We start from the raw sequence: 11,018 nt of genomic DNA, 5'->3' as shown, positions 1-11,018 counted from the left end.
ACTCTACAATGTTAGCTGGTTGTATTTTATGCTAACTGAAGGAGAAAAGAACTGAAAGGATATATTACAGGCTGTTGCTACAGTTTTTTTTCCTGAAGCGTTGTGCTTTATGTACTCTCTTTGCAGGTTCTTTGCGTCATTTTTGGTTTCATCCCACTAAGACAGCCCACTGAGCAACTAAGGTGGATAAGCCTTGAAGCAACATTTAATCAGGTTTGATGGGTTCAGTTAAACCGTGAGTCACTGATTGGAGATTACAATAACAAGAATTCTAGTTTCATTTTTAAGACAAAGGCAGCATTTGCTCTGAGACGAACAGCTGAACAAGCCTCCAGACTTCCAAGAAGACAGACCTGACAAAGCTGCAGCCATGGGTGAGTGGGGCTTCATCGGTGGATTATTTAAAGACTTCCAGACCCATTTACCAATGCTGGGTCGTTTCTGGCTCGTCCTCGTTTTGGTGTTTAGGATACTAATCCTGGGAACTGTGGCCAGTGAAATGTTTGAGGACGAGCAGGAGGAATTTACCTGTAACACCCTCCAGCCAGGATGTAAGCAGGTGTGTTACGATGAGGCTTTCCCCATCTCCCAGTACAGATTCTGGGTGTTTCATTTGATCCTCATCGCTACACCTTCTCTGCTTTACTTCGTGTATGTAACACATCAAGATCACAAGAGGGCCAACAGCTCCTCGTCGAGGAAAAGGAGCAGCAGGAAGAACAGAGAAGAAAAAACTTCCAAGGCGCTCTACATTATCACTGTGATCTTCCGCATACTGGCAGAAATCGGCTTCTTATTTGTCCAGTGGCGTCTCTATGGCTTTGAGGTGAAGGCCCATTTCCAATGTAGCCGTTCTCCCTGCCCCCTAACAGTGGAGTGCTTCACTTCCCGGCCTGCAGAGAAAACAATCTTCCTCCTCTTCTACTTTGCTGTAGGGGTAGTATCAGCATTTTCCAGCATTGTCGAGTTTCTCTACGTCTCTTGTAAGTGGTTTTGCTCAGACCAGGAGGACAGAATCTACCACTGTGACTGCGAGAATCTCCGCAACCACAAGCAAGAGGATACAGAGGAGAAATCAGGAGGAGAGACGATGTCAGTGAGCACGGCCAGCAGTGTGAGAATGAAGAAGGGATCAGTGAGAAGCAGCTCCAGTCGACAGAGCTCCAGCATCAGTCACAAGTACAAGAATCCAAGAGGAAAATATGTGAGCGCCTCGAGGCTTACATTGTGAGAGGACACATATGCTGCAATCACAGCATCCTCCTTTTTCTATCATAAATTTGTGACTACATTTCTAATTCCCTCTACATGTTTTCCTCTTCATGTGTATTGGCGACATCATGAAGAAACTTATGGGAAAATGACAAAACGAGCACAGACGATAAGAAGGACGCATGAGAGACATCATTGACTTGTTAGTTCTGCTGAATGACGAAAGTCTGCAAGCATTTTGACAGAAACATTTCCTGGAAAACACTTGACAAACTTCCTTACAGGTGATTGGTTTTTAGTCAATGTTGCCCTTTCGTAGCTGTCAGATTCATCAAACATAGAACCTCTAACCCAGCAGGGGATTCAGGCCATACCGAGACAAAAATAAGACCCAAGAAACCTTGAAAATGAGTACTATTTTTATATTTCTTGGAGAGCCACGCCTTGGTCCTACTGGTTCGACTTGCTCTTCTATCTTTTCCTTTCTCTTCTGCTTTCTCTCTCCCCTTTGTTTGTGTGAATGTTGGCATTTGGTTTTTGTGTTTCAGAAGTCAAGCCTCAACCTTACCTGCCCACACATTTCCAGACTGTGGCTAATTACTGTGTTGACTTTGCTGATTGCTTGTTGGCTTCTTAAGGCTGAGGAGTTCCTTCAGTTGACCCCAGGCTGTTGCACCACTCAGTGTAGCTTCGTTTGCATGCTACACTACCAGTGGGCGAGGACCCTCTGCCTATGGTGAAGAGAGAGAATGGCTTCCTGAGTGTTCTAGGCTTTATTAAACTGCCTCAAATAAATATACTTATATATTTCCGGTGCTTTTAACACCACTTTTAAGTCCACTTTGCCAAACTCTTTATTGACTTTCTGGTCCAGATCTAAAAGGAGAGTGTGCTGGAGCCGATGCTAAATGGCACAAAGAAGGTTTCTCCTCTCATCACAGACTATAAGGACTACTTCAGGGCATGCTCTGGATCAGGGCATCACTGAGCTCCTGGACAAACTGAGGTGCAACCTGACAGAATCAGATGGACTGAAACAAAATGACCCACATGTCAAATGTCAGTGTTTATCGTCCTCTTCCTTGCATGAACAAGGAGATACTAGTCCTGCTGGTGGATTAAAGCATCCCCAGGCTTCTACCTTTCTACCTATAAAACCCGGAGAGCAGTCAAATGGTGGAAGTGGAAGCTAAATTGGCTAGTCATTCATATGTATATTAGGCTGTTAAGTAGGAATTCTGGAGGGAGGGGAGTGGGGGTGTGTGATTGAGGGGGTGGGGGAGCTGCTAAAAGCTGTGAACTTCCTTTTGTGTTTCATCTTGATGCATTCTCAATCATCCAGGGAAATAAATCTCCAAAAGTCACCAACTTGGAGTGTTTCAGTTTGCCGTCTTAGGGAGAAATCAACACACATGGGTGTATTTCCTTTGTTGCTGAGATTTATTGATAAAAACAGTACAAAAAAACCAACCATTTGTACACATATTTACAAATAATAATAAAAAGTGAGTGAGTACATTTCAACATTATACCAGTGGTCTGATTGATGCCACAATGGAGCAAATCGAGCAACCGGACCTCCTCTCCAAGGAAAGAAAATTCATCGCCCTGAAGAATCCTCTGGTGTACGGACCTCCTCTCCAAGGAAAGAAAATGCAGAGAAGACTCACCACTCAGCAGGCCTTGGAAATGATCCTGACGGAAGTTGACCCTTGTGACTCGGATGGAGAAGACCTAGCAGTTCAGCCGGATTCGGACTCAGAGCTGTCTGATCAGTCTTCCGGTTAGTTTCATTTCATGTTATTTCCTTTTTCATTTCAAACAAGTAAGTGGATGTAGTTAGTAAGTAAGATATTTCAGACATTATTCTGATACAGAGGAGGAGATACTGGAATTATAATTAGTATCTATGCATGCATTTGTGATTTTGTTTGACCTTCCCATTTTGCTCACAATTTGAATTTGTTCACACTGCAGATGAGGAGACTGCTTCTCCACCGAAAAAGAGACCTTGTTTGGGGACTGAGACAGCGAAAGATGGCACAGTGTGGCGTGAAGAACATGTGGGGACCTGTCTCCCTTTCACCCCAATAGAAGCGTACGCTGCAGATGGAGAGCCAACGGCTAAGGCCAGGAGAAGTATCTCGAGTCGCCTTCAGAGCTTCCTGAAGCCCACAGATAATTGGAACTATGGCACGAAACCGCTTCCAAGACATCATGCAACACCTACGCTTTGATGACAAGTCCACCCGCAGTGATCGAGCAAAGACTGATAAGTTCGCTGCAATTTCCAGTGTGTGGGGATCATTTGTCACCAACTGCATCACGTGCTACAAACCTGGTCTACATATCACCGTTGATGAACAGCTTTTCCCATCAAAGACTCGGTGCTGTTTCCTGCAGTATATTGCAAGTAAACCGGACAAGTTTGGGATCAAGTTTTGGGTGGCCTGCGACCTAAAATCCAAGTACATTTGCAATGTCTTCCCATATCTTGGCAAGGACCCCAGTCGTCCCACTGGGGAGAGACTTTCTGAAAATGTAGTAATGAGGCTGATGGAACCATTCCTAGACAAGGGCAGAAATGTTACCACGGACAATTTCTTCACATCGCTTTCACTTGCGCAAAAACTTCTTGGACGGAAAACCACCATCCTCGGCACAGTCAACAAGATTCGCAGGGAAATTCCTCAATCCACTAGACAGACAGATCGCAATGAATTCACCACTCAGGTATGTTGCAGGTCTTTTGTGGTTCTATGTTTATGTGTTTCATTGTGTGTAAAAGGGCTATGGAAATAACAATTTATCTTATTTTTTAGGTGTTTTCAACCTCTGCTGCCACGCTGACGGCGTATGCGGCCAAACGGAAGAAGACAGTCTATATTCTTAGCAGCATGCACAGCGTGGTTCAGACTGATAACACTACCAAAAGGAAGCCAAACACTGTCACCCTTTACAACAAAACAAAGTGTGGCGTGGATGTGATGGACCAGATGGTTCGGGAGTACACTGTCCGCAAAGGAACACGGCGCTGGCCAGTCGCCGTGTTTTATAACATGATTGACATGGCAGCACTGAATGCACATGTGCTGTATCAAGCATGCACCGGGACGAAGGAAAGACGGGTGGACTTCCTGGTGGAGCTTGCAAGGGAGTTGGCTCGCTCTCATGTAGCTGCGAAGAAGGCAAGAAAAGATCAGTTGCTTCGGACACAACCCTCCACACCGAGCCCTGGAAAAAGGGCCACGTGTCAGGTCAAACACAGATGCAAAAAAAATCAGGCCACTGTGCGATGTGTTCACTGCTACAGGTACACATGTGGTAAATGCAGACGACAGATACCGTGGCAGTGCCAGGATTGTGAGTGATTGCTGAAAATGTTGAAATGTACTCACTCACTTTTTATCATTATTTGTAAATATGTGTACAAATGGTTGGTTTTTTGTACTGTTTTCATCAATAAATGTCAGCAACAAAGGACATACAAAGGACATGTGTTGATTTCTCCCTAAGATGGCAAACTGAAACACTCCACTCCCCCACCCCCTCAATCACTCACCCCCACTCCCCTCCCTCCAGAATTCCTAGGTAACGACCTAATATACATATGAATGACTCCAGCATTTGACTGACTGCTCTCCGGCTTTTAAAGGTAGAAACGCAAAATGATGACTCCGCGGGGGTCTAAGGTAGAAAACCAAAATGACTGCTCTCCGGGGGTCTAAGTGTTAAAGACCTTCTACGACCCTCTCCACCTCTGCTAGACTAAGTAACTGGCTCCTGGAATCTCCTCCATGCTTCTGATCAGATATATTAACATTGTGCATGTGTGTGTCGAGAACAACTAAAAGAAGGAAGCGATACCTGTTCTGCATAAATGGGCTACGATTCAACCCAGTCGAGGCTTCGGCAGACAAGATTTTTAGCCACAACAAACGTCAACAATCGTGTGTTGTTTATTTGTTTGTTAATTTATTTCGATCATGTAAACAATATAAGGGTACATTTAGCAAAGAAAAGAAGAGAAAAAAAATACTATACAAATAAAGTTAATTTATTTCAATATTGCTTCATCTGTTCCGATTCAGTTACACATCGAAAAGGAGTGGGAAGAAGTACACACTCATTTAATCCCACCCCTTTGCCATAAGCTATCAGTCAATATATAGTCAGCTTCCTTACTGATATAATCTGTAGTAAAAATAGCAAACAGACTTCTGATAATATATACATCACATGACATTTTCGAAATAGAGACATTCACTGAATTTCAACATTTTTCCTTTCTTTATAATTCAAGAAAATCATATCTTTATAACTCTTTTTGAGCTGCTTTATGTTTAGATGTTGCTTCCACTCCATATTCAAACTGTTCCACAGCTTCAGTCTATGCACAGAAACACAAAAGCTTTTTCTTGTAGTACGTCCCTTCACAATTTTGAAGTTACAAAAACCCCTTAAATTATAAATTCCTTGTTTAAAAAGAAAAACATACTCTCAGTATTACCTGGCAGTTCCTTGTTTTTTTGCTTTGAATAGAATTTGTGCTGTTTGGAATTTCACTTGATCAGCCAATTTCAATATTTCAGACTGCAAGAAAAGTGAGTTTGTATGATCCCTATAACCTGCACTGTGGATGATTCAAACTGTTTGTTTTCTTCTTTTATTTGAAGAGTAAAAAGTGAATGTAATGTACTTTTATGTAATGTAACGTACTGTACTCTGCACAATAGCTTAAGTAAGGTGAAACCAGTGAACAGTAGATAATATGAAGTGATGTCCCATCTAATACCTGCTTTCCCTTGTTTAGGATTCCAATGCTTGATTCTTTGGAATGAATATATCTTACGTGAGCTCTCCAGTTAAGTTTTTCATGTATTATTACCCCTAGAAATTATTATAATTTATTTGAATCTTAGCATTTGTATTTAAACTACTATTTCCAAACAACGTAATTTTAGTTTTATTCAAATTTAATGATCATTTGTTGTTTTTAATCCAGAATTTTACTTTAATTATTTCATTAGTCATCTCATCCAGTAAATGCTGCAGATCATCACCAGAGCAGAAAACGTTTGCAAAGAGTACCATTTTTAATACTCTGGACACTTTACAAGTGTCATTGATGTGTAAGTTGAAGAATTTTGGGCCCAAAACTGACCCTTGGGGTACACCACAAGCAATGTCCATACACAAGGAGCAACAGCCATTTAATTTCACAAGCTGCTTCCTGTCACTTAAATAACTCAGAACCCAATTTAAAACTACCCCTCTGACACCATAATGTTCCTTTCTCAAGTCTATGAATAGCCCAGCCACGTGTTGTTTTTTGTAATAAATAAATATTTTTGGCAGAATTGTATATTGCTTGTGTACAACTTAGATTTCTCCATCCATCCATCTATATCTATATATTTATTTCACAATAGTAGATATTTATTTTGAACCAGTGTACACCTGTCTTGTGGAAAACTTAGTCTGACATGGATATTACAGCATATCAGAGCCCTTAAAAATGTTGATAATCATACATAAGTTGTGAAGATTTGCACTTTAACTGTAAAGTTTGTTAAAGTTTCACAAAGAAGAGGGACTTCCGGTCAGCATGCGACCCGAATAGACGCAGGAACAAGCTGCTCCGGTGAACTTAACTCCGCTTTGACCAGTTTCACCCCTTCAACTGCCACCTTTAAGTCGCTTACACTCGTAACTGCTTTTCTAGTGTTTTGAACACTTTTGACCCTTTCCAATGGCTGCTAAGAGTGCAAAAGCGAACAAAAAGGAGGACGCTAGCTTAACACTGGAGGCTATCACCACGCTGCTCCAGCAGCACCGAGATGAGTTGGCATCTGAATTTAAGACCTCATTTAACGCCCTCGATTCGAAGCTGGACCAGGTACGACAAGCCCAAGAGGAACAGGCCGAGAGAGTTTCATCCTTGGAGCTTGCAACTGAAGACCTGAGCCAACGTGTCGCTGACCTTGAAAACACGTGTGCCGCTCTTCGCGAAGACAACAACCAGCTAAAGAACAAAGTCACTGACCTGGAGAGCCGTAGCAGGCGTCAGAACATCCGCGTCCTTGGACTGCCTGAAGACACTGAAAGTGGGCGCCCCACTCACTTCTTTTCCAACCTTCTCTGTGAGTTATTGGGCAAAGAAATACTTCAGTCTCCACCGGAGCTCGATAGAGCGCACCGCTCCCTCGCAGCGAAGCCGCCCGTGGGACGCCCACCTCGCCCGGTGATCATCCGCCTGCACCGATACCAGATCAAGGACCTCATCATCCGAGAAGCTAGGAGGAGAGGGAAATTCGACTACCGAGGCGTGCCTATCCGAATTGTGGAAGACTACAGCCCCGAGGTCCTCAATCAGCGGGCGCAGTACAAGGACATTATGTCGGAGCTCTACGGGCGAGGCCTGAGGCCGGCTCTCCTCTTCCCAGCACGGCTTCGCATAACGCAGGCCAGCGGCGCCAGAAAGTTTTTCAGCTCCGTGGACCAGGCTCAACAGTACATTGAGAGGCTCCCGAAGGCTCCGGAAGCCCCGTGAAGAATTATTACTGATAAAACAATGGCACCAAATGCAGGTACCAAACATTCCATATAGGTATGGAGGCGCAGTCGGGATCCACGTAAGACGTTGCTTCTCCCCTCCGAGTGTAGCGATGTAGTCTGAGTGCTATAGCACTGAAATGCTGATTATTACTTTAATTTAACTCGATAACCTTATTTTGTTTTCTTTGTTAAATAAGGAGACAACCTCATTGACTTCTACCCGTTGGCTAATGACGTAATATCTGTTGCACGGAGACGGGGAGTTTTGTTATCTACTCGTAGCCTTCTGTCTGTTCTTATTCAATAATTCAGTTATACCGGTAGTACTTATTGAACTACATCATCTTTTTGTGTTTGGTTGTTTGTTTACATACTTGGACTCTGCTTTGAAACACTCCAGCAATTACATTTGGACTTGGTGGCTGATACAGTTTCGAAACTTAACAGTATTATACGGGGTTTCAGCTTACTATGCTATGGCCACCGGAGCAGTGGTTCAACTGCTTCAATACCTAGGTTATTGGTATCATAGACAGGAGGAGTAACACTCTAAATATGTTAAGTTTGAAGAGCTCGCTGCTTGTTCTTGTTCTTTTTTTTAGCAGCCATTTTCTGTTGTGGGGAGGGCTTGGGGAGGGTAAGAGTCACTGCTTTGAACCTCATACACTGTTCTTTTTTTTAACCTGTTCTGAACTAATTTCCACCCACTGTAAAGTTATTCTGTTCTTATCATCTAAGGCCAGTGTGCATAGTTTCTTTGCTCTACAAATCAGATGAGTCTGCAATTGAACTTTCTAAGCTGGAATGTTAAAGGTCTAAATCATCCAGTCAAGAGAAGGAGGGTTTGGTCACATGTTAAACACCATAACACTGACGTGGCTTTCCTGCAGGAGACCCACGTCAGGGCCTCTGATAATGTCCGTCTCTTCTCCCGTTGGAGGGGCCAGTGTTTTCACTCACTTTTCCAAGCTAGGGCACGTGGGGTCTCTATATTGGTCAGGCAGAACATTCCCTTTGAGGCCCACAATGTCATAGCAGACAAATATGGTAGATATGTCATAGTCAGTGGGAAACTGTATAACAGTCTTGTTGCTCTAGTAAATGTGTATGCTCCTAATACAGATGACGAGAATTTCTTTAAACAACTATTCTCCTCTTTGCCTGACTTAAATGTCTACTCTCTTTTTCTGGGGGGTGACTTTAACTGCTGGTTAGACCCAGCCCTGGATCGCTCATCCACTAAGAGCAATGTTTTAAGCAAATCTGCATCTGTCATTCATGCCTTTCTATCAGAATATGGAGTGTGTGATGTTTGGCGTACTCTAAATCCTCATAAAAGAGATTACTCCTATTTTTCACATGTGCACCATACATATTCAAGAATTGATTACTTTATCATTGACACTAATTGTCTGCAGCAGGTCCACTCCTGTGCCTACCATAGCATAGTTATTTCAGATCACGCCCCTCTTACTTTGTCTCTGTCTCTCCCACATCCTCCTGTTAAAGCTGCACAATGGCGTTTCAACTCGACCCTCCTGTCGGATGAAAATTTTGTAAAGTTTATCCAGGATGAGATACGCTTTTACTTTGCCACCAACTCTTCCCCAGAGACTTCCAGCCTTGTCGTATGGGATGCCTTTAAGGCGTATATCAGAGGCCAGATTATTGCTTATTCGGCAAGAATCAAAAAACAGTCCACCCATGAAAGGAACAAGTTAATGCAACAAATTAAGGAGACTGATGAACAGTATGCTCTCAAACAGAGTCATGAAATATTTAAAAAGCGTGTAGAACTTAAAACAAGACTTGACCTACTCACAACGTACTCGACTGAACGTTTACTCTTACATGACAAATCCAAATTTTATATGCATGGTGACAAACCTGATAAATTACTGGCGAGCCTTCTAAAAGGTTCTCGGGCAAGGCAAAGTATTCTTAAAATTCGACAACAAGATGGCAACATAGTCACAGATCATGAAAAAATCAATGAAGTGTTCAGGGATTTTTACTCACAGCTTTACACCTCAGAGTCCCAAACTGACTGTAATGCAATTAATGAGTTTTTAGCTAAACTTGACATTCCTGAAATTCCACCAGAACTTAAAACAAGGCTGGATGAACCCATCTCCCAGTTAGAAGTTTCCTTGGCTATAGCTTCGATGCACTCTGGTAAGTGTCCAGGTCCGGATGGCTTTCCGCCAGAATTTTTCAAACACTTCTCTTCATTACTGTCCACGCAGCTTAGTGCAACCCTCACGGACTGCAAGGAACAAGGATCTCTTCCTCGATCATTCTATGAAGCCTGTATTACACTTATTAAAAAGAAAGGAAAAGATCCGTTGGAATGTGCCTCCTATAGACCCATTTCTCTACTGAACACAGACGCTAAAATATTAGCCAAGATACTTGCCCGTAGACTAGAAATAGTTCTTCCAAAAATTATTTCGAAAGACCAGACAGGCTTCATTAAAGGTCGTCATTCATATTTTAACATAAGGAGGCTATTTAACATAGTCTACTCCAGCTCTACAGACTCTGATGAATGTGTGGTCTCGCTTGACGCTGAAAAGGCCTTTGATCGAGTTGAGTTTGATTATCTCTTTGCAGTCCTTGATAGATTTGGCTTTGGAGCGAAATTTACTTCATGGATCAAATTACTCTATTCTCAACCATCTGCTACAATACGAACTAACCTCCAATTGTCAAAACCCTTCAAACTTCACAGAGGCACACGCCAGGGATGTCCTCTCAGCCCCCTGCTTTTTGATCTGGCCATAGAACCCCTTGCCATTGCGTTCCGCAGTTGCAAAGAGGTACACGGCATTTGGAGAAACAATACAGAACATAAGGTCTCGCTCTATGCAGATGATCTCCTGCTCTTTATTTCTAAGCCCTTAGCCTCACTACCATCTGCATTGAATCTGCTTAGTCAATTTGGTCAGATTTCAGGGTATAAACTGAACCTTAATAAAAGTGAGCTCTTCCCGCTGAGTAGCAAAGCCAGTATGTTAGACTTCACCTGCTTGCCCTTCAGAGTTGAAATGACAAAAATTACATATTTGGGAATCACAGTGACAAAAAAACATAAAAACCTTTTCACAGAAAATGTGAGTGCTTTGCTGAACCAAGTGAAGCGGTCCCTTACCCACTGGACACCACTCTCTATGTCTCTGGTAGGACGTATCAATTCAATTAAAATGACCATTCTACCCAAATTTCTATACCTTTTCCAGGCCATACCC

The 11,018-nt window shown here is 42.7% G+C and overlaps 1 protein-coding gene across 1 annotated transcript; it reads left to right on the top strand.

The window, feature by feature from the left end:
* The first annotated feature begins 295 nt into the window (after window positions 1-295).
* Window positions 296-2,447, top strand: LOC146663335 (gap junction delta-3 protein-like). The gene has a single exon (XM_085416038.1). The coding sequence runs from the start codon at window positions 371-373 to the stop codon at window positions 1,229-1,231; it is 861 nt and encodes a 286-aa protein (XP_085272164.1). The 5' UTR covers window positions 296-370; the 3' UTR covers window positions 1,232-2,447.
* Window positions 2,448-11,018: the final 8,571 nt, after the last annotated feature.

This window comes from Rhamphochromis longiceps, linkage group LG8 (genome assembly GCF_057381845.1).
Source record: "Rhamphochromis longiceps isolate RC_006_pf linkage group LG8, R_longiceps_female_GT1.1, whole genome shotgun sequence".
NCBI lineage: Eukaryota > Metazoa > Chordata > Actinopteri > Cichliformes > Cichlidae > Rhamphochromis > Rhamphochromis longiceps.
This window is presented reverse-complemented; position numbering and strand designations above follow the sequence as displayed.

Coding starts and splice junctions, on each gene's coding strand:
- LOC146663335 (XM_085416038.1), top strand. CDS start 371: ATGGGTGAGTGGGGCTTCATCGGTGGATTATTTAAAGACTTCCAGACC.